General features: G+C 50.8%; 1 protein-coding gene and 1 long non-coding RNA gene across 4 annotated transcripts in view; one reads left to right on the top strand and one right to left on the bottom strand.

Moving 5' to 3' along the window:
- Positions 1-1,009: 1,009 nt before the first annotated feature.
- On the bottom strand, positions 1,010-7,387 carry EMX2 (empty spiracles homeobox 2). 2 transcript variants are annotated; one of them, XM_081267598.1, is made up of 3 exons: positions 6,831-7,387; positions 4,688-4,872; positions 1,010-2,521 (listed from the first exon to the last, which is right to left on the bottom strand). In XM_081267598.1, exons 1-3 carry the CDS (start codon positions 7,237-7,239, stop codon positions 2,354-2,356), a joined length of 762 nt encoding a protein of 253 aa, XP_081123724.1. In that variant the 5' UTR covers positions 7,240-7,387; the 3' UTR covers positions 1,010-2,353. The 2 variants fall into 2 exon arrangements, with proteins under 2 accessions (XP_081123724.1, XP_081123725.1); XM_081267599.1 differs by lacking the exon at positions 4,688-4,872.
- A 162-nt stretch (positions 7,388-7,549) lies between these two features.
- The window catches only part of LOC308634024, a 58,776-nt gene continuing 43,501 nt past the window's right edge, over positions 7,550-22,824 (top strand). For both annotated transcript variants that reach the window (XR_014018951.1, XR_014018952.1), the window contains exon 1: positions 7,550-8,367. This is a non-coding gene — a long non-coding RNA (uncharacterized lncRNA). The remainder of the gene's footprint in view (positions 8,368-22,824) is intronic.

Genomic DNA, 22,824 nt, shown 5'->3' with positions numbered 1-22,824 from the left:
TTAACAAAGCTTGTATTTTTGCCCTGCATTGTAACTTGGCCTTATCACAGTGTAAAGGGTGGGGAGATTGTCCTAAATTATGTCCAGGCAGCCCCCCTGGATCCATGGATTAAGAGATTAAAGGAGACCACTGGGCAGGGCCTCCTCTTTCCCCTTCATATTCCTGGTATGATAATTGCTTAAACTGATTTGCACTTTCACAAAAGCTCGCAGGACGCTTTGTAGCTCGAACAGAACAGACGAGGTTTCTCTATCAATGGAAATAAAACTGATTAATGCAGCCTATCAGGATAAGAAGCAAATGAAGCATGCAAAAACAACCTCATACCCCCAGAAGGGGGAAGGAGGAAGGGAAAAGCTAAGTTTCCTCCAAGAATGGTTACAACTTTTTCTTGAATGTTAAAATTAAGAGTTGGAGGTTTCTCAGAATGCTTGCCTTATAAGGTTCCTGAGGCCTTTGGGTTCATCCCATCACCTTTGGCAGATTGGGGCCAGGGAGAGAGGAAAGAATGGAAGGAAGGAAGGAAAGAAGGGAGAGGGGGTGGGGGAGACTTGTACTTAAGGGGTTTTGAAGTCAGAAACCAAGTTTAGAAGTCCCAGGATTCTGATTCTGCTAAGTGTTTTTCCCAATACTGGGAGAATGTTCTTCAAGTCATAGTTCTATGTTTAAATTAAAAAAAAAAAAAAACAGAGGTAAAGACAAGTGCCAATTTTGGATCTGAAGTTCAAATGGAACCCCCTCCAGTAGGGCATGCAACCTACAGGCAAAAGTCTGCTTGAAGAAAAAAAAAACTTTTTCTCTCTTTCTAAAAGACTTTAGTTATCCTAATCAACTCCCTTCTCTACTTTCATCTCTCTTTAAAATGTCACCGGAAGCCAACAACACGGCCCATTTGCAGGTGGGGAGCCAGGATTTCTTGAGCCCATTTGGGAAAGGACCACACTCAAATCATAGAGGTACTTTTTTGTAAAGATCCAATTCAGTTTCCCAAGACGACTACTCTGAGGGCATATTGATAAATCTTTATTGACAAAATATTGACATTGACATACTTCTTGGAAGTATATAGTGTGTTAGAATTCTAACAAATTAACACAAAACACAAAAATATTTACATTCTGGTATAGAAGACATTAAGGAAGCATTTGTTGCTCTCTTTAGTAAGTCTATGGTCTTGGAAGAGAAACTCAGTGCTTGAAAACTTGCCACATGTCCTTGGCCACACTAACATCATCCCCGCTAACTACAGTCCTTCCATTTTTGCAATACATAGATTTAAAGTTTTGAACGGCCCTTACAATGAATGGTTGAACTCAGCCAATTTCTCCAACCACTACAAGGAAAAGTTAACTTGGTGGTTTTGAGCCTCAGAATGTAAGGAAAGGGAATGTCCAAGAAATAGAATTAATTTATGTTTTATTTTCCCCTAGCACAAATCCTGATTCGTCTGGTGGGCACCCTCCCTTACCACCCCCATCCCCGTCCTGCTCCCCGTTTCTCTGTAAGAGGACCACTATCGCTGAGCCTACTTCATTTAGCTTTCACAATCACTTTGACATCAGAAGGTATCAAAAAGTGTTTACAGACTGCACATTTCTCGGAAAAAATAAAAATAAAAAACACACAGAACCTGTCTTTAAAAGGAAAATAAAATTACAATTCATTTTGTCTTTAGACACCATTCGCCCAACAACTGCTACATGCAATTCAAGTTTTTGAAACAGGTGTGGGATGGGGCTAGATATGGAATTTCGCTTGTTATAACTAATTATTTTTAAAGACTGGGGGAAAACTGCGAAGTGCAAAATTAAAAGTCCTGTGCCTGGTTGGGTTGGTTGTTAAAAAATTATTATTATCATCATTTTTTAAGTGGACTGTGATAAACGGAATACCTGCCAATCATCTTGTCTCCCTGTTTGGCAATTGACTGACAGCTCTCCTTGTCAGAGTGCGCCTTCAGCTCTACCACATTTGGATCTGGAGATCTCCTTCATTCTCTCCCTCTCCCCCTCTCTCCCTCTCTCTCCCTCCCTCTCTCTTCCTCTCTCTGTCTCTCTCACTCACTCAGCTGCCTCTTTAGACGAAGGTTGCAAGTTGATGTAGGAGCCTGGATCCTCTGCCATCCTGGCGTGGTCTCGGATTGGGACCCAGAGCCCTCGCTGTCCAAAGTCTGCGAAGCCTGCCGTAGCTCTCTGATCCCCTCTCCCTTTCTCGGTGAATGTGTGCGCGGTTTGTTTTTGTTTTGTAGGGTTTTTTTTTTTTGTTGTTGTTGTTGTTGTTCCTTCTTCCCCTCCTCTCCCTGTCTCTGTTTTACTCCATGTTGTCCATTTCTGTGGGTTTGGGTTTGTGTTTTTAATCGTCTGAGGTCACGTCTATTTCCTCCGGACTTGCTTGCTTGGTGGCAATTCTCCACCGGTTAATATGGTGTGTCCCTTTTTTCTTTTGTTGCGAATCTGAGCCTTCTTCCTCCAGCTTCTGCCTTTTGAACTTCGTCCTCCGGTTCTGAAACCATACTTTTACCTGTAGGGGCAGAAGCAGGTGCTGTGCATTAGGTCCTTAGCAGCATCCTGGTACCAAGTGCCTGATCCCTTAGAGGGCTCCCGGTGCAAGACTGAGAGTCCAGTCTTTCAAATGCATACCTAAAGGCTGGCCGCCCAGGGCCTCCCCTCGGGAAGCAGGGTCCCCAGTGATGAGTGGGAAGCCTGGCTCCCTGCCCTTCTGAATCCCCCCTAGAGAGCCCTTCCCCAGGGCCCCACTGCCCACAGCGCACTGAACCCCTTCTTGCCTGGCCCTGCCCAGGTACCCACTTCCCTCTGAGAGCAAACTGCAAAGAACAAGAACCCCTATAAAATAATAAGTAGGAGAAATTTAAAAGAGTTATGTCCCTAACTCCCTCCAACAAGTGAGTGCAAGAAGATCTCAGTCCAGGCAGCAACTTCCCCGAGGGCCCAATATGCTTTCCATTTTCTGCGGGTCTTTCATAGCCTAAATATAGAGCCTCATCTGTAAGGTGCTGGGCCCTGGGTAGAAGATCAGGATGTGCCTCAGCCACTGCCTCCTTGCTGAGTGACCCTGCAGGTGAGCAAAAGTGGGCTGAGATGGAGCAAGCCAAGGAACAGTGGGGAGAAGGGACTGAGGACTAACCCAGCCTTGCCTTTCCAGCCAGGAAATGGGGTTCAAAAGTGAAAGCTCCAGAAAGACTGTGGAATAGAGGGAAGTAAGAGAAACTGACAAAGAGGAAGGGGAAAGAGAGAGTCCCCATATTCCTCCCTCCTATCCAGCTCAGAACAGGCCAGGGGTCAACCTCAGATTGGGCCACATCACTTCCCACCAAGGCAGACAGAGCAGGCAGCCTGGCCTCTCCAGAGCAACTGCTAGAGGTCCGGAGACCAATGAGATTGGAGTCAGCTGAGATTCGATGGCCCCCTGGGAAAACTGGGTGGTGGGTCCCCACCCGCAACCAGACTAAACAGTAGCCCTTGTCCAAGCTTCCCGCAGTGGGTCCTGGTTAGAAATACGTGACTGCCGCACCTTCCACATGCCTGGGAGTCATATCAGAGCAGTGCCCTCGAGGTCCCGCGCCCACTCTCTCCCTTAAGACACCACGGGTCCGCTTGCTCTCCCCGAAAGCCGCAGTCCCCCAAAGTGCCCCATGGAAAAGCTGAGCGGGAACAAGGCTGAGTTTAATTTGCTTTGAGTTTGCTAATTGAGGGGGAGGACGGTTCATTTCTCCCCCGGCGCTCGCCCAAGGCGCGCGTCGGTGCGCTCGGGGCTTGACACGCACACAAAGACTCCAGGCAGCGTGGGCAGCGAGGCGGACAAAGACCACCGCCGCCTCGCCTGTCCAGGAGAAATCAGCCGGGCCGCGCCTTGTGCCCGCCCCGCACAAACCCGCGAGGCCCTCTTCAGTTTTGTCCGGGGGGGAACCGCTTTAAAAACAAAAGCCTCGACCTTTTTGCGCTTCCCAGAAAAAGTGTTACAACTTAATCTGCTCGAAAATGTTACTGTTTGTTGGGAACTTTGACCCCGCCCTGGGGCTCCCATACAGTAGCGCCTACAGTAGCCCCAAGCCCCCTCCCCGCCTTGGGACAAGCCCAAGCCAGGCCGGCCTGGGGACCCTGCTGAGCAGAAGGGCCTATCCCCCAGGCCCTCTTTGCAATCTTCAAATTCTATTTCTCTGATTTCGATTGCACCCAGCACTCTTGACCTCCAGCTTCCAAGACTCTCCTTCCTTGAGAAGAGTAACTGGGGCTTATGATGAGAGCCTTGGGCCTTGAGTCGCTCAGAACTCTCCCTTAACCGGCTCTCTACCCTCTCCAACCTTGAGCCTCAATCACCCAGACAGGCTGCTTCACTTTCCCTCATCCTGGACCCCATGACTTACCAAAAGTCTCATCAAAACTATAGAGGTATCTAGCCAGAGGCTACAAGGCCTGTACAGCTAGGCAGAAGGAGCAACTCAGCGCTTAGACTCTTAGAGCCTCCTTGCTGGAGCCCAGGGAAGCTGGGCAACAGGGAAGTTATAAATCCAGAGCCCTGGCTTGAAAGGAACCACAGGGCCCTTTGCAAAGGCCCTGTCGGAGCTCAGCACTTGTGGGTGTGCTGGGTGCCAGCTACCAGGGTCCTTATATTGGGATGAGGGGGCCTCTGCCTAGTCGGGATGTCCTAGCTCCTGGCTGCTCTCACCTGAGTTTCCGTAAGGCTGAGGCTGTGAGCCAGCTGCTTCCTTTCCGCGCCCACCACGTAGTGATTCTTCTCGAAGGCGTGTTCCAGCCTTAGAAGCTGGGACGGGGAGAAGGCGGTTCGGATCCTTTTCGGCTTTCGGGCCAACGCGTTGTGCAAAAGGAAACTCTCGGGGCTTGTGTCGTTCCCTGCAGGGGGCACAGTAGAAGTGCCATTAGGTGGCGGCTCTGGTCAGAGTCGCGCGCTTCTCCCGAGCCGGGCTGGCGGGGCAGAGCGCTCAAGGCCTCCACCTAGTCTGCGGCTCTAGACCTGCGAATGCTGGTGGCCCTCCCCAGGAGCGCGAGACGGAGGCCGGCTTAGCTGCCAAGCCCCGACAGCCGGGGATCCACCTGTGCCGCACACAGCCAGAAGCTGCTCAAGTGGGGCCAGTCCCCAGCTCCGGACCGTGGCGGGCTTCCGCAGCCGCCCGGGAGCCGCGGGCCTCACACTCCAATTCCCGGCGCCCGAGGCAGAGGAGGGAGCAGCAGAGACCGGCCGAGAGATTGGTGCCCACCACCCACAGAAATCTCTCTTCTTTCTAGCCTGTCAGAAAACTTTGACCTCAGTGTGGAGAGGCAGCGGACCGCTATCCTGAATTTTTTCGCGGACTTATTCAATTTTTTTATTTTTGTCTTGCTATGCCTCGGAGAAAGTACAGAGGCCAGAAGAGTCGTTGTAGCCCGACTGCGACAAGAATCTCACGGCTGGTGTGCCCGGTTTCTACCGCTGCTGCCTCCGGATGACCTGGCTCCGGTGGTCCCCGGCTCCAAAGAACTGGGAGAGACTTGAGCGATGGGATCCAAACCCAGGGGTTACGATTTGCCGGCACCAGCCAGGACGGTCTGCGGCCCGGGAAGATCCTGGTTGCTCCAGATCTGTTGGGGCGACCAAGAGGGCAGCTGGCAGAGAATGGAGAAGGGAAGCCCTGAACTTTGAGCGGAAATCCAATGTTTTGGGTTCACTCATTTGAGTAGGAAATCAATTCACCAAAAAAAAAAAAAAAAAAAAAAAACAACAACAACAACAACAAAAAAAGAAAACAGACCGACAGTCCAGGCGGGAATGGAGGCAAATTCTGATCAGGAGTAAGGGCAAAAAGTTCTTTGGTTTGGTTTGGATTGCTTTTTTGTTTTCATTTTTTTAAACTATGGGGAGGGGTGTGACATCTACCCAATTCCAGACTCTGGAGGGAATGTAAAGGGTTAATGTGTCGACAAGGCTCTGAGTATTGATCGGCTGCTGCCTGAGGTCGGTCTATTATGAACTGGATCCGACTCGAATCGGCAAACTAATTATTCGCCGCTTTTTCCGAAGTTTTAACTTTCCTCCCAACCCCCAACTAGAGAAAAACAAAATTTTTAAATAGCGAGAAACGAAGACACCCAAACAGATCTTTCCCTCCCAGGCCGTCTTTCGACCTGGTTCATTTCTTTTGAAAGAAAGAAAAACAAAAACCAGACCGAACCTGCTTTCCCGCCGGGGCCGCTCCGCGCCCCAATTAAGCAGGTCGCTGCGAGAGAGCCGAGCCCCGGAGGAGGTTGCTACCCGCTCGGGTTTCCGCCCCTCGCTGGGCCTCCAAAAAGCAGGGGGAAACACACTTTGCTCCGGGGTCACAAGAGTCCCCTGGTCTGGGTAGAAGGGTCGAAGACTGAAGTCGCGGGTCTGGGATGAAGGGGCGTGGAATGGTGGCGAACAGAATAGAACGCAGTCGTAGGTGAACCTGGCGGCCCTGTCCGTGGCCCTCGGACCAAGGGGACCGCGAGTCTAAAGACATAGCGGTTTCTGGGCTCCCTGGCGACGGGCACGCCGAGCAGGCTGCTCTGGCGTGTCCAGACTCAAGCGCACACGGGGACAACTCTGTCCGCGCCCCTTCTCAAAAGGTCAAGCGGCCGGCGGGCCAGAACCCCAAACCAGCCATAGTTTGGGAGAGCGGGGATCAACACCCTCGCCGCCGCCCTTCGCTGCCCAGTTTTCAAACCGGGCGCGTGGGCCGGAGAGCCAGTGGAACCTCCGCCCAGGCCTTGCTAAGTGCCCACCGAGAGTAGGCCGGGCGCAGTGAGGGATGCGGCGGGAGCGGCGCGCCGCAGTCCCGCGACGTGGCACGTACCTTGGAATCGATGGCCCAGATATCGGTAACGGTGGATGAGCCAGGGGTAGAAGGTGGACGGGTCCCGCTGCTGCGAGGCGAAGAGGGGGTGTGGCGAGTGCGAGGAGGGCAAGGGGTGGGCGGCCAGGGCGTGCGGTGGCGGCACCGGGTGCACTGGCACCGCGGGGTTGGGCGGGTGCGAGACCGCTTCGGCGAACACTAAGTCCGGGTTGGAGTAGACGCCCCTGCCCGCGGCTGCGGCGGCGGCGGCCGAATGGAAGCCGTTGAGGAACGGATTTATGGGGCTGGAGTTGGCGTAGCTGAGCGCTGCAGGACGGATGGGGTCCTCGGATCGCGAGGCGGGCAGGGGACTGTCCTTGGCCACCAGCGACTCGATGGTGAAACAGCGCTTGGGCGCCGGCTGGAACATGCTGCGCCGAGGAGCGGGCGCCCCAGGCTCCCTGCTCCCGGCGACCGTGGCACGCTGCCTCCGCCGCCCGGTGCTCGCGGCGAGGACCGACGAGAATTGGGGACTCGTTTGTTTGGGGTGGGGGTGGGGGTAGGAAAGGAAGAAAGAAAGGAAAGGAAAAGGAAAGGAGGGGGAGGGGAAGGAGAAGCAAAGCCGAAGATCCCGAGAATCTTGCACCAAACGCGCCCAACCTGGAGAGAGGGGGAAAATCCTTCCAGAAGAATTTGCAGGCGTGGATTGGGGTGATTTTTTTTTTTTTTTTTTTTGGCGAGATGGCGTGGAGGGGGGGGGGATCGGAGTTAGAAGCAGGGAGGAGAGGGGGGGAAAGTTTCTTGGGGGAGGCAAAAAAAAAAGTTTTCTCTCCTCTCCAAAAGGCGGGCAGGGCGCCCTAAGTCCAAGGACAATCCATGGAAGTGTTCGCTTCTTCACAAGTTGTGCAAACGATTTGTTAGTTCATGAGCCTAATTAGTGCGGGGATCACATAAACAGCTTCCTCCGAAGCCTGGTAAATGGCTTGATGATTGGTCGCTATTACTCGCCCTGAGGTGGAAGGGGGGAGACTCTTTAAAGTGCGTCAGAGGGAGGCGAGCGCCTGGGAACCCGGAGGCCTGGATCTGGGCCGAGAGTGGAACGGAGTCGGCGCCGCTGCCCCAGCCGTGCCTCCTGCCGCCCGCCCGGTCCCTCGACCTCTTCGTGCCTTCGCCCCGCTCTCCAAGCTCACTCGCTCCCCCGGCGCCCGCTGAGGCTTCTCTCCTCCTCTTTCGCCTCCTCCTCTTCCTCCGGTTTCCTCTCCTCCTCCTCTTCCTCCTTCTTCTCCTCCTCCTCTTCTTCCTCCTCCTCTTTCCCAACCTCCTCCCCCTCAGCCACCGCCTCCTCCTCCTCCACCACCACTCCCTCCGGGGCACCCGGGTCCCTGCAGAGTCCCGGGCCCGCGCCGCCTCCACTGCAGCCCCCTGGATCCCAAGCCTGCTGCACTGGAGCTTGTAGGAACGACCGACAGGCAGATTCCTCGCGCTCAGCGCTCCACCGCAGCTGCACCCCGCGGCTTTGCGTCTGGGGAGCTGGGATCGCCCCGGGAGCACGGCGAGGGTAAGCGGGCGGGGACTGGTTCCGGGCGAGGACCGAAGGCGCCTTTCGGTTATAGCAATCCCCACCCCCAGCAAACTCCCGGCGGTTTCTTAGGCTGGGGTGGGGGATGGAGGGTGTCCTCCCACCCTTCTAACCACCCGTAAGCTTCGAGGTTCCGGGATCCGCGCGTTCGAGATCCTTGACCCGGTTGGTTCGTTTGCAAGTTGAGACCGGAGCCTCTAACCATTCCCGGGCTGTGCGATTCCACCTCCCCGCCGCTGTCAAACCACAGCCTCTAGTTTTTTCAGCCTGGAAAAGCGCGCACCTCCTTCCCCCCCAAAAAACGACTCCTTCTGAGATATCCGGGACCCGGGTACCAAGGTTAGGGAGCAGTTGGTGCGGTGCTATTACTACCGTTCTGTTGCCGGAATTATTTTTATTAGTGCTGACATTGTTATTATTGCTGCTATTATTATTATTTCTATTATTATTCTGCCATCTGTTGTCCCTGAGCTGAGTTGCTGTGCAAAACCAGAAGGACTGTGGATGGTGTCTCCGGTCCCAGACCGTGTCCGCATTTTCGAGCTTGCCTTCGGTTTTGGGATGATTTTAGGGCCCAGTTCTCTTGTCCCTATTGGCTCGCGTAGCGGCATAATTATGATCACATCCCCCAGGCTGCTGGCGCTGCTCTCTGTTTATTGGTGGTTAAAGATCTATTATCTATTCATCAGCCGCCTCTTTTTTCCTCCCCCCACCCTTTTGCCAATTACATTCTTCTAAAGTGAAGTACCAGCAGGTATTTTGCACGTTTACAATTAATGATAAAAAAAAAAATCCTGGCATCCTTTAAATCTATTACTCCCAGGCCCACGTCATTTATCTTAAGGAGAAAGAAATGCCTGTTTGAAGACTAGGTTGGTTTCCGTGAAACCTAGAAATCCTTCAGGATGGGGGAGAAGTGAAGTCCTCAAGAAGGAGGCTGCAATGCCACCAGATTCAGCCAAGGATCTGGGTCTTAGGACATGCCCCCAGATTCCTCAGCTACTTCCTTCCCTTCCTTCCTGTTTACCTCTCCCGATTGCATCTGACTTCCCTTGGCTGTGTCAATTTCTGAACTTTATTTCACCTATAGTGTTGTGCTTGCTGAGGGAATTGTCCAGAAACTCCTCCAAGAGAGAAATCTTCAAGGAAAAAGAGGCGTTGGGAAAGAAGTGTTTTTCTGGTGTTGTTGGGGTTTTAAACAGATTAGTAGGGAGTCCACAGAGATCATGTGCATGCATGTCCACACACACACACACACACACACACACACACGCGCGACAGGTGTAGGCCTCATCTTTGCCTTCATGATGGGAAAAATTTCCTCCTATCTCAGGCTTCAAAAATCTGCATCACCAGCTCCAGTCCCCAGTCCTGGCCCAGTTTGTACCCTTTGTCTTTTCCATACTGCCTTGCTTTGTCAACCCCCCCCCCCCAAACACACACACACCTTTTCCAAGTTTAAAGATTCTGGGCATTGGATCTTGGGATAGGGGTATATTCAAATGCTACACACTCCTCAGACTTGAACCAAAAACCAAAAACAAAACCACCTCAGAAGTCCTTCCCTCCATGAAGCTATGGAAATAGCCCCACCAAGCCCTCACTGGCAGGGAGCCTAAAGCCACGATGAAGGGTACAGATCTTTGAGCTGTGCCTAGCCAGCAGCCCCAGTGGAGCCAGGGATCAGTCCTGGGGTATCTGAAGCTGGAGACATCCAATTTGGGTAAACTGTGGATCCTGGATCCTGTGGCCAGCAAGCAAGAGAGGGAGAGAAGGAGGGGGCACCTTCTCTGTGTGATCCTTGTAGGAAATCTAGACCAGGCCTCCACACTAGGCCTGAGACTCTGAAGCTCCAAAGCAGGGTCACTAAAGTATTGCCCAGGCCATGGGGCATGGAATGGTCATTTGTTGCACAGCTAGCACTAGTGATCTTGGTTGGAAGTGTAAAAGTCATTGACCTTGAGGGCAAAGGGAATGCAGTCCTGTCTGAGAGATTGGGTGAGATCCCAATAGTGTATGCTATGGAAGGTGTTTCCATCATTTAAAAATTTCAGCCCTAAGTGCTTCAAGTTTATTTGGTACTTTCTTAACCTTTCACCTTTTGGGCCAGGACCCTGGGAGAATGTCTTAAGTGAGTGACAGACTGAAGGCCAGGCCCCTTAGCCTCATGCCCAATGGGGGACATTTGGCTGGAGCAGGGGCCAAACTGTTCTGTCTTCTGTCCTGTGACATCCTCCAAAGCCCACCCGCCTCTTGCAAACTGCCCTTTAGGGATAGGGTAACCCCAAGGGTTCTGGCTGGTGGGCAGGTGGGCAAGAGTGAGGGAGCAGCGATGTCTAGTGACCGCCTTTTAGAAGGAAGCAAGTCATGCCTCCTCCCCAAGCGCCGCTAACCCTAAGCCGAGCTCCAGGCCCCCTGGAAGAAGTAGTGCGTTTCCGGTGAGTCAGGGGCGGTGCGGAAGCCCTGGAAGCTGGGTAATCTATGCTAATTCATGCGCCGGACCTGAGGCTCCCGGGAAGGTTCGCAGCTCGGCCCCGACGTGCGGGGGAATTAACTAGCAGAGTAACTCATTAATCGCATGGGCCGGCCGAGGTGCGCCGGGGCGCTGGGAGCTCAGGTCTGGGCTCGGACCCTGAGCTCTTCGTCCATAAGGCTGCCTTTCACTTTACTCATGGCTTTAGGCGTGGTAAAATGCGCCCCCGGGCTTTGTTTCTCCGCTGTTAAAGAAGTGGGCTTCCGGTTTATAAACAAAACAACACACAAAACCTATGCGTGCATCGGGGCTTCCTCCCTTCTGCGTGTGTGCCCCAAGCCGTCGCCTAACTCTAGACTCCGGAATCTACGCTCTTCAGGCAGCTGGCCTAGCAGACACATGCTAAGGATCTGACCCGGATCTGTCACTTACTGAACGACCTTGGGCAACACCACAACCTCTCCAAACATTTTGTCATAAGTAAAAATACAGCCAGTACTGTCTGGAAGGTAGTAAAGGGTAGTAATGAAGCTGGAATTTTTTTGGGGGGGCCGGGTAGAATTGTTTTACTTTATGATTGCGATGGTACTTACACCACTATTTTTCAAAACTCACAGAATTGTACAGTACAGTGTAATTTTACCATATGTAATTACACCTTATTATTAAGGTATAATAATAAGCCCAAAGAGGCTTGCATTCACAGCTTAACTGTGTGACCTTGGGCAAGTTACCTAACCTCTTTGTGCCTCTGTTTTCTTTTCTCTCCAATGGGAATAAATAATAGTACCTTGTCCCTTGGACTTGTTTGATAAGCAAAGTGTTCAGTGTCCGGCACAAATGAACTTCAATAAAATCACCTGAACTGGATATTGCTGTTATTACCTACCCACCACCAGGGCTTGTTGTTGGGCTTCACAGAGTGTGAACAATAAAGATGTATGAATGCACTAATGCTGGTCTCACACTCTGCCAAGCTCCTCCATACTCTCTCAAAGGCTCTCAACTCTCAGGAGTTGTTAGGGTGAGCGAAGCCTATATTCCTGGCTCTCTGGAGGCATCAAAGGACAGTGATTCCTGGGGGTGGGGGTGGAGGTGGGGGTTCATAACCATTTGCTCTGAGTTTCTGTAAGGCCCCTATGCTGCAAAGGAGCAAACCCCGGTCTCTCTCCCTTACCTGCTTCCTTCTAGGTCTGAGCATTATCTGGAGTGGGTGCACAGCCTATACACTTCAGGTGCTTGGGGGCTATCTGGGGTCACTACCTGTTGGACCACCTTCTTGAGTTCTGGTTGTCCATCTGTAAAAAGGAAATATCAATATTTTGACGGTTGTGGAGAGGAATAGGTAGGCTTGGAACATGATAGCTTTCACCGAATTTTGGTTATTGTTAGGCCATGGCCTTGTTCTGTTAGGCCCACCCGAAGTTCTCCCTCTGTGACAGGGTCGCCCCGGTATGGATCCTCCCAGTGGGCCAGAGTCATAAGTCCTTACTGTGCCACGGCAGCGACGCGAGGGAAGCGCCGATAACAGCGAAGGGTGAACCCCTTCCTGGCCCAAGACATGCAAAAGGTGTCCGGTGATGGCGAGGCCTGGGGACAGGTTAAGAAGTCCTCCAACTTACTGTGATTCCCAGTCACCTTGATCTCTCTGAATGCATAGGGCAGTGTTGAGGAACAAAAAGTGAAATTAATACCTTTAAAACATTTTTTTAAAAAATTATTACGGCAAATCCCTTTCTGGCGTCCTCCCCAGAGGCCTCTCGAAAGGCGGGCGCGGCGGCCCAAGTCCTCGATCGGTGTGCGCGCAGCGGCGCCTAGTGGCGAGGGACCCGCGCAGGAACGATACCCTCGCAGTCCCGGAGCCGGTGCGCGGGGCGACAGGGTTACCCCCATTACAAACATCTCGCAGAGACCGAAATCCAAGCCAGAGAAGAAAGACTAAAGAGGCTCATTAGCTAAAGAAGAGATAACCACTTGGAAATGCGTCCCTCCTCCATCTATCAGCTCCAGCTCTGCTCCAGAGTTCATCCGCGCTGGAATTCCAGCTTCATTACGAGTTAGACTTCCCTTCCGAAAGGGACAGGGAGGAGAGGACAGGTTCTTCTCCTTGGTTCAGACCCCCTGAACCAAGGAGATGGCCAGCTATCGCGCAAAGGCGTCCACAACTCAGATCACCCCGTCCAACCACGGTGGCTCAGAGAATGGGCCAGGACCCTCTGCCGGAGCCCTGACTGGGGTAGAGCTGGGGTTTCCGAGTGCAGCTCTCCCAGATTCGCGCCCCCTTGCGGCTGGCGGAGGACGCTCCAGACCGAAGGTGCTTGGCTATTGGGGCAGTGGCGACTGATCACCAGCGACACATTCCAAGGACAAAAATGGACTTCTGAGATAGGGTTCAGATGCCTCGCCCCTGCCTCCTAGAGTGCGTGGATCCCCATCCTTCCCGGTTCCTTCCTGATTCCTCCGGTGAGGTGAAATCCGGGAATCTATTTAGGGTTTGCTGGAAACCCGCGTGATATGAAGTGCCGCCCTCGGCTTTACTGTAAGCTCGGAGCGCCGACCTGGGGGTCCGAGCCCTGGCAGGACAGTCTGGACCCTAGTCCTGGCCTCTGCGCTGGGGAACCTGTGAGACCCAACGTTTGCGCTCAGAATTCCGCTCTCCCGCCAGCAGGCGCACGCAGCGCCGTCGGGTTTTACTTTCTTCATCGCGTCAAAACTCGTCCATGTGTCGACCTGCGCTGACCTGATTCAATATTGAAAGCAAAGAAATCGAATCAAAGGGAGGTCCCAGTTTCTTTCTCCCTCAGCTGCCTGCAAACGAAAGCCTAATACGGAGCAAGGACGAGCAAGGGAAGACAGACCGGACGCAGAAACAAGGGAAAACCGACACCCTTGTGCCCCGTCAGAGAAGACAACTCTCCCTTGCAGTCTCCCTTGCAGTCTCCCAGGAGCTGTGTGTGTGTGTGTGTGTGTGTGTGTGTGTGGAAATGTGGCACTCCAACCACCCCAGCAATCGCCCTCAAAGCTCCATCTCCATCAGGTCACTTGAGTACCTCCAGAGCCAGGGTGCAGCTGGAGTCCCTACACCCGGTACAGGGTTGGGAACCCAGCGCCTTCACCCTCTGCAGGCTTTCTCATCCTTTAGTTCAAGAGGGCTCTCCACCACTGCAGCCCAGCCTCCTAACTTGGAGTTCTGTCTTCTTTCGGTCCTCACCTTCTTTGGCTCCTAGACTTGCTTTAGTGGAGCAATTCACCTTCCAACCTATAACTTTCAAAGCAGACACCCAGTAGCCCCTCTCGCGACTTGATCCTCTCTTCTTTTAGTACCTCCTCAATTTCTCCAAGGGCTTGGCTGAGTTCAGAAAGGGGGTCATGGCCTTGTGAGGAAAAGAGGAAAGAGGAGGGAAGCGATCTCCTTGAACATTAGGGAGGATGCTCAGAAGACTTAAAAAAAAAAAACAGTTCCTTTCACCTACATGGAATTTGAGCTTTAAATATGTGTGCTCCCACCCATAATCTCCCTGAACCTCGAAGTCTGGTGTGATAAATTAGGAAAGGAGCAGTAGTACCCATTTTCTGGGTAAGAAAACTGAAGCTCAGGGACCTTGAACAAAGTCCCTGGCTATACTCCAACTCTTGGTTATAGATGCAGTGGTCACTCCAAGAGGAACCCTAGGACAGCTCCACCTATCCTCCCCACCCAGTCTCCATGCACCTGCACTCAAGCTAAGTAGAAAAGGCAGGGAAGAGCCATGGCCCTCGTTGTCTGTGCCCAAACCATCCTGGAACCCCACATCCAGGAGGCCCTACACCTCCTACATCACGGTAACTCTTGCCTCACAGGCAGTCACCCACCATAGACCTCCAGGCTGCTTTCCAGGCCCTGCCTCCTGCCTTCTTTTTCCCCAGGTCGCCTGCCGCTCACTCAAGCCCAGGATTTAGCACTGGAGGGCCATTGGTAATCTGGCCACCACTTATGAGCTGAAGCGCAGGCAGGGCAGTACTGCCTGCCCACTGCTGAGACTCCATGTGCCCAGTGTACCCATGTCACTTGTGTGAGGAATTCAATGACCCTGAAACTCCTGATGTAGCCAGAGCATGGTGTTAGTGCTGCAGGTAGAAAAATGTGAGTAAGGAGCAACCCCCTGGTCTCCCCTATTCGTCCATCCTGCTTGGTGGAGCCCAGAGCCCTGAATGGACAGGGGCTGGGATCTCTCTCTCTCTCTCTCTCTCTCTCTCTCTCTCTCTCTCTCTCTCTCTCTCACACACACACACACACACACACACACACACACACACGAAGACCCCCCCCCCCTGCAGTCCTGGAGGTTTTAAATACAAGTGACCCTGCAGCCCAGCCTCCTAGGAGAGGTAAGGAGCCCTAATCTGGCCACCACACCACACTCACTGTCCAGGGCCCCTGGAGCCAGTGATTGAATACACTACTCCTGGTGCCCCTATTTGCATCTCCTAGGCGTCCGAATAAAGGGAAGTGCAGGGTGTCCCGCTTCTAGCGGGGCCTCGCTTCCTCGCCCTTCCCGGGGCGGGAAGAGGCCACAACTGGGGCCCAAGGGGACCTATGGGGGCCTGCAGCAGCCTGCGCAGGGGACCCAAAGTGAACCCCTTCCCCCAGCGGGGACCCGAGGAGGCCCGACCCCTGCCACCCTCTGCTTAGCCTGGCTGCCGGCTGCCCGCCGGGGCTATGCAACAAAGGGTGGCATTGGCGCTGCGCGGGCAGGGACCGCATTGGTTCAATATTAGCTTTTCATTCCAGTCTATTGTGCCCATCTGAGATAATATTGACTCTGAGGTGAGAGCCCACAGACGACAGGGCTTGTCTAACACTCCGCGGCAGGGCGCTGGAGGGGAAGAGAAGCAGAAATGCAGAGTTAAAGAGATTGCAAATAAAAGCTGCTAGCGCGCGGCGCGTCCCGGGGCCGCGAACCTCGGCGCGCGGGCTGCGGCTGCGCCCAGGCCTCGCACTGAAGAACTAGGGGTCGCCAAGAGTCTTGGGATCCTGGGCGGTTCTGAGGAATTGCGCTGCGCATTCCCTTCGAAAACAGCCCTCCTTTAACACCCTTCCTATCTTCCAAATGATCCTGAGGTTCCGCTTCTAGAGAATTCGAGAAAGATCAATTCCCACCGACCGTTTTAGGTTGCTAGTAAGTCAACATCAACACTGAAATATTTCCCCTTTTAAATGGTGTCGCTCTTTAGTGTAACTTTTCTGTCCAACTGTCGCTCTTATTTCTCCTGCATTGAAAGAGTAAACACACATGCGGCAATTATTATTAAGCTGCTTTACACGTGGCAGCACAGTTAATATCAAATTTCTAAGTGTGCATTTTGCTGTGCTTTGAATTGTCTCCCGGCAGCCCATCCACCATCCCCTACTGCCTTTCCAACCGCAGTTTAAAAGGCCCCCAGAGGGTTCTAGGTCTTGCATTTAAAAATTCGTTTCTATTTCCAAATTGTCCCTAAATGCCTATTTTGGAAAATGGCTTGTTACCTTGTTTTGTATGTCTGAGACACAACACTTAGGTTTCTGAGCCAGGGACCAAAGGCCCGCCACACAGGACTTAAAGTAGCCTGCCCTCATAGTGTCATTTATAGCACTGTGACTACCCCCAGTTTGGAATCTGACCCCTGTAAGAGATAATCTGTTCGGTAGTTAACCCAATAAAGTCTTCTGGAATCTTCATCCACCTGAAAGACAGGTGGGCTTATGGGGAGCTGGGATAGGGCAAGGAATGGAGTCACAGCATCAACACGGGGAGACAGGAGAGACGGTGGTGGTGGCTGCTTTTCATCCTTTGCGGCACCATGTACTGAGCCAGCTCCAGGCTGGAGGAAGCTCCTGCACAGCACCTTGGATATTTCAGAAAAGGGCATTTTGTTTCACATAAATGTTCTATAATGTATAGAATCTGGTTTTATTATATGCCATTTAACATATAAAATGGATCTTATGGTCTCAAACTACCGTTTTAATATAACATCTAGCTCCTTTATTGTTATGTTATTTATCTAACCTGTTTTATTGGACATTTATGTGTTGTACACCATTCTAGATATGCATTTGTACTATACTGTGTGTATATGGATGTTTGTGGGGATTTATGAATATCTTCGGGGGAGCCTCTAATATCCCTTGCAAGTACATATTTGGTCGTTTTGATGTAACTTTATAAAGTCCTAATTGAAACCACTTTGAGACCAGCTACATCCTATAACAAATACCTTGGGGTCCAATTTCATCTCCAAGAAAAGGTAAGGTAGGAGAAACTCTATGGTGAAGGACAGCAGGTCCCCTCTGCAAAGTGGTTTCCCAATTGACCCTTTTCTAGGGACCAAAGAGACAATATTCCGCTGTGGCAGCGGTTTTGGTTTTGTAAAAGGAGGTTTAGAGGTTCAAACGGTCCCTAAACTGATGTCATAAATTAAAAATGAACTTTGGGAGCTCAGCATACACTCACTGAGGCGTCTGGGAAAGTAGCAGAAGCCTCTCACCTCGGGTCCTGGGCTCCAGACGACAAGCCGCCTGAGGGAATTGCTGCTTCCTTGGCGCAGCTCGCTGCCCTCCCCCACCCCAGCCACTTACAAGTCAGATGGTTCTAGCTCCAGCCCACTTTTAATATCAATTTAAGGGCTAAGATGGGTAGGCAGTTGGGAGTTCCCCTACAAGGGCCGGAGCTAGGCAGGCTCCAGGGAAATAAAGTCAGGATTTCAGATGTGCACAAGGTATCCCCTCTTTAAAAGACCAGAACCAAGAGAGGGACTCAGTTTAAGAAGGGTGGGGAGGCAGAGGGCGGGGAGGGGGCAGTCAGGTAGAGCCAACTAAAGCATCAGAAATGAGAATCCCACTGGGCTGAAGTTGTGGCTCAGCAGTACAGCACTTGCCTCTCAAGTGTTTAATCCTCAGCACCACTAAAAATAAAGGCATTGTGTTGTGTCCATCTACACCTAAAAAAATAATAAATAAATAAACGCTTAAATAAATAAACAAAATAAAGGTATTATGACCATCTACAACTAGAAAACTAAAAAAAGAAGAAGAAGAAATGAGAATCCACTAACTTTACCCTAAAACAGGAGACTACTTGTTCAGAGGCATAGGAGTTGAGAAGGGAAATCGGGGTGGAAGGGGTTGGGAAAGGGTGTCCCCAAAGAGGATCAGGAGGGGGAAGAGACACTATTTCTTAAAAATAGTGCCTCCCTCCTGCCCCACCCATGGGTATAGAACATTAGACTGAAACCAAAACCTGTCCAGGTTGGCACCCCAGTTCCAGCAAAACCTATTGGCATTCTGTTCAGCAAAGCCCTGGCCCAATCAGTTCCCAGGCTTGGGGGAAGGTTTTGTAGAGATGGAGGAATGCAGTCTGTGTGTCCCTGCTCTGTCCCTGACAAGCTCTCAGGCATCTGCAGAGATGAGCTGAGGGGGGGGGGGGATGGAGCAGTAAGAGGAGAGAGAAAAAGATCCTGTTGTTGCTAAAACAAAACAAAAAAACACCTGGTCCCCCTTCATTGTGGTGGGGCCTCCGGGCCTGGCTGCCTGGGGAGGTGTCTGAACATTCGCAGCAGACCAAGCCTTCTGGCTGAGGAGTGGATGCCGATGGCAAGGCCAACCATGTGTCTCTGCCCGCAATGGGCTTGGCCACACCTGGCCCCTCTGTGGCATTTTCTCATCCAGGTGATCCATCTGGTCCACTCGCAGTTCGATGGAAAGCTGTATTCTGGTGGTGTGAGCAGCAGAGCTCCATATTTCTGCCCCTTTCTCTGAGCTCCCATGAAAAAGAGCTGCTCAGGTGTGCCAGAAAGAAGACAGAGCCTATTTCATTTCTTGCCTGCTGCCAGGGCATCTCGCATGAGAGGAAATCCATTTCTATCACTGATGGCTCCTGTCCCAGGTGCTGTGCTAAGCACCTATTACAAGGATTATCTCACTCAGTCCTCCCAGCCCAATCCACAGATGCAGTCCATTGAATCCATTTAAGACTGTCCCCATTTTCCACGTGAGAAAACTGAGGCTTTGAGATGTTAAGGAATTCACCCAAGGTCAAACACACTGAGAGAGTCAGGATTCCACCCAGGGCTGCAGGACCCCAACAGCTTTTCCTATCTTCCCTCCTCCTCTAATTTCCTAATCAAATACCACCTTTTCCCCACTGAGGAAGCAACAGCCCACAGGGTGAGGAGCTCTGTAGTGCCCACAAAAGAAAATGATCCTAGGATACAGAGCCTGGATCTCACTTCCTCTTCAGAGCACTTATCCCCCGTCCACAAGAGACAGTGGACGGTTAGTAGGTGGAAAATGACCCACGCTTCCCTCCAGCCACCTCCCCCACCAGCTCTGGGAGGTGGACCCCACCATCATTACCCCATGGTACAGAGACAGAAATGGGGTCAGTGGATTGCACAGCTTGCCCACCACTCAGCCAGTTTGTGCCGAGCCCTGGCACCGCCCAGGGGGCCCACTTCAAGCCTCCCCACTTTGTAGATTACCACATGTGGGACCATTTAGCCAACGGAGGGAGGCCTTGCATTCTGTTGTGAAATTGTCGTATTGTCTTTTCTTTTTCATGTTCTGAGGGTTCCTGTGACCATCGCTTCAGGGTTCTAGACTTCCTCTGCTTTATGCCGCTGTCCTCCTCCTTCCTTCTTCGTCTGTATCACAAGCCATTGAGGAAACAGAAGAGGGGCTGGCGCTATCTGTAGTCAGGTGGGGTTCAGAGATCGTGGTGTACAGCTGTGACCTACAGTTGTGACTTTCACTTCATAGTTATTGTCTTACAGAGACCACTAAAACTCAAATGTGGGATCAAAGGTTTAAAGTGTGTGTGTGTGTGTGTCTGTGTGTGTCTGTAAGTGTTTCATGATTTCATAATATTTTTCACTTAGACATTTATGATATAACTAATAATAACTTAGGATTTTATCCTTAGATGGTGCTTTCTCTCCAAAAAGGTCCAAGGGAAGAATTTGAGGGAGGAGGAATCCTTTAGTCAAATGGTTCCATGTCCAAAGAGACAAACAAGAATCCAGATAGGAAATGGCTTGAGAGGTCAGTGAGTTTGACATAATATGCCAAGTCCCGCCTCGGTCACCACCACCAGCAAGAGCTTACCAAGGATGAGTGTTCTCAGGCTTCAAGAAGGCCAAGGCTCCCCCTTCAGGCCCCTTCCGAACCTCACTTCTTCACTTCTCCACAAGAGCCACGTCCCTCCACAAACCTTTTTCCCTTTGTTATTACAAAATCATGTGCATTTGTTTATATTATACCAGACTCTATAAAGAAGTCCGTAACAATAACCCAAATTCCTTCTACCCAGAAGCCACCACTGCCAAACATTTTAGAATGTTAACTTTGAACATCTTGGAAAAGAAAAGAAATTAGATTATGTCTATACGTTTTCATTATTGTTATTATTAATGATTTTTGTTATTGTTGTTCCAGGGAAAAAAATGAAAGGCAAGGAACAGGCTTTGTGGTTCTGTTTTTATGAGTTCAGAGCAGGCAAATCTCATCTATAGATATGACCGCATCCTGGAGAGGGGTGACTGGAGAGGGCCAGAAGGAGCCTTTCAGCCTTGCAGAAATGTTCTCTATCCTGATTTGGGTAATGGTTAGAAGGGTGTTTGCAACTATAAAAACTCATTGGATTCAAGACTTTTAAAGCATTTTACAGTAAATGATCATACCTTAATAGAGAAAAATAAAAGAAGGAATTTTAGATACTGTAGTAAAAGGCCAACCGGAGAGGTGGAGAAGAAAAAGACTGAGCTCAAAGCATAACAGGCTGAGCTAAGACAGACTGCCCACACCAAGCCCTGTGGAGAGGGAGAGCAGCAGGGCCCCTTCACTCCAGTCCAGTTAAATCTAAGGGGGCTGCATCCTTCAAAGAGTGATGCCATTTTAAGATGCTGTTGGGACCCACAATCTTCCAGATTTGGTTTTTCCTCTGATATGTTCAGTGGGACGTCCTGTATTTCCGGCAGGGGTGAGGGTCCTTTGGAGAACCGCTAAGCTCTGTGCTGAGCTGTGAACTGTGGCTCAGACCTAATCTCAGTTCCTGGGAGGCAGAGTCAGGAGGATGGCAACTTTGAGGCCAGCCTGGACAACTTAGTGAGACTTCACCTCAAAAATGAAAAGAGCTGAGGGCGGGGGCTGGGGCTCAGCGTTAGCACACTTGCCTGGCATGTGTGAAGTACTGGGTTCGATTCTCAGCACCACATATAAATTTAAAAAAAAAAGTCTATCAACAACTTTTTTTTTTTTTTTTAAATGAAAAGGGCTGGGGATGTAGCTCAGTGGTAGAGCACTCCTTGATTCATTCCCCAGTACTGAATGGAACAGAGATGGTTGGGGGGTGGGGGAAGGAATCCAAACTAAGGCAGGGCAGGACAATAGAAAACCTTAACTTTCACACAAATTCCAAAAGTTTCTTTCTAGTCATTATCTGGCATTGAGTATGTTGTCGTAAAAACCATGCTATAAAAGTTGGTTAAGATTCCACCCAAAAGGCTGTAAAAGACCTACTCATAAAAAACACAAGAATTTTAAATTTGGTAAGAATACAAGTATATTGAGTTATAGTGATTGTGTGGCATGAAAATAAAAAGAAAACTGACTAGACAGCAATATCCTTATCCCCAAAACACACCCCTGTCGGTGCCAAGCATTCTGTTGGCTTTGGGGGTTCAATAATGACAAATCCTATGATACCAGCCCTCAAGGAGCTCAGAGTCCAGTAGAAGAAGACCCCCCTGTAGGCACTTAAGTGCACACAGTCTCAGGTATCGCGGGAAATGTCTTCCTTTCACTGCTGTGAGGGCATCACAGTTTAACTCCCCAGTCTCTACTGGAGTGTATTGATTATTTTTGACTTTCAAATTATTTAAAGGGTGTAGAAATGGGCAAGTCTTGCAATTCCAAAGGGAAAAGGAAAGACGGACTAGCAGCCCAGCAGAAGCATGGCCGGGGGTAGGTTTGACTGAGGAGCAGGCAGGCTGAAGCATCAACCCAGCACTGGGCAGAGAGGAGGTCTGTTCCTTCTACCAGCCCCTGGACAGGCAGCCTGGTTCCGGAAGGCTCTTGAGAGCAGAGCATGTCAGCCTGTCCCTCAGAAGTCTAGAAGCACAGGACCAGACTTTCATGCTATTTGGGGATCATTTCTTTATCCTACCCATACTGAGCATTTACTATTTATAAGGAAACTTGCAGTTGACCCACATTTAACAAAGTTAGTCAATCATGATTCTCTCCCTCAAGAATTAGTTGGGGAACTAGTCAGCCCCATATAATTTAATGTGATAAGTGTTCAAATATAAAATACTCAGGAAAATGGTGCTGATGTCATATTTAAATAAGACAGGCAAATATTTCCTGCACCTCACCCCAGGAAACTCCTGTAAGTTTGCCAGGAGTCCTTTAGAGAAAACAGTAGGGCATTTTGTCATTGGTAGGTACATGACAAGTAGGGAATGGGTGGCTGACCCTGGACAGGCAGAAAGAATAGACCAAGAAAGGGACAAAAGGGAACCATCACTTATGGAGTGCTTGCTGTGTATGGGAACTTTGCATGGCCAATCACAGTAACTGTCATAAAACCCTTCAAGGAGAGGTATGTGTGTCTTTGTTTTATAAGTTAAAAAATTGGGGCTCATGGAAGTTAAGTGCATTCTCCAAAGACACACAGAGAAATGACAGCACAAGGCTTTGGACCTTTGTCTTCCAACTCCTAAACCCTGACTTCAGGCCAGGATTCATCAGGAGGTCAGGGGCGATGACAGTGCAGGATCTCAAGCAGTTCTGAGCATTGAATGGTTCTAGGGAGGGAGTTGAAACACTTTGCAAAATGTAGAATTAGACAAGCAGTAATTGCTAAAATGATTTGCAGCTTTGTCTTTGTCTTGCCAGTCAATTATTCATTCGACAAACATTTCTTGTGAACATGTGCTGAGCGAGG

The sequence above is a fragment of the Spermophilus citellus genome, assembly GCF_964194105.1.
Source record: "Spermophilus citellus genome assembly, chromosome: 15".
NCBI lineage: Eukaryota > Metazoa > Chordata > Mammalia > Rodentia > Sciuridae > Spermophilus > Spermophilus citellus.
The sequence above is the reverse complement of the archived record's forward strand: the minus strand, read 5'-3'. Positions and strand labels throughout refer to the sequence as shown.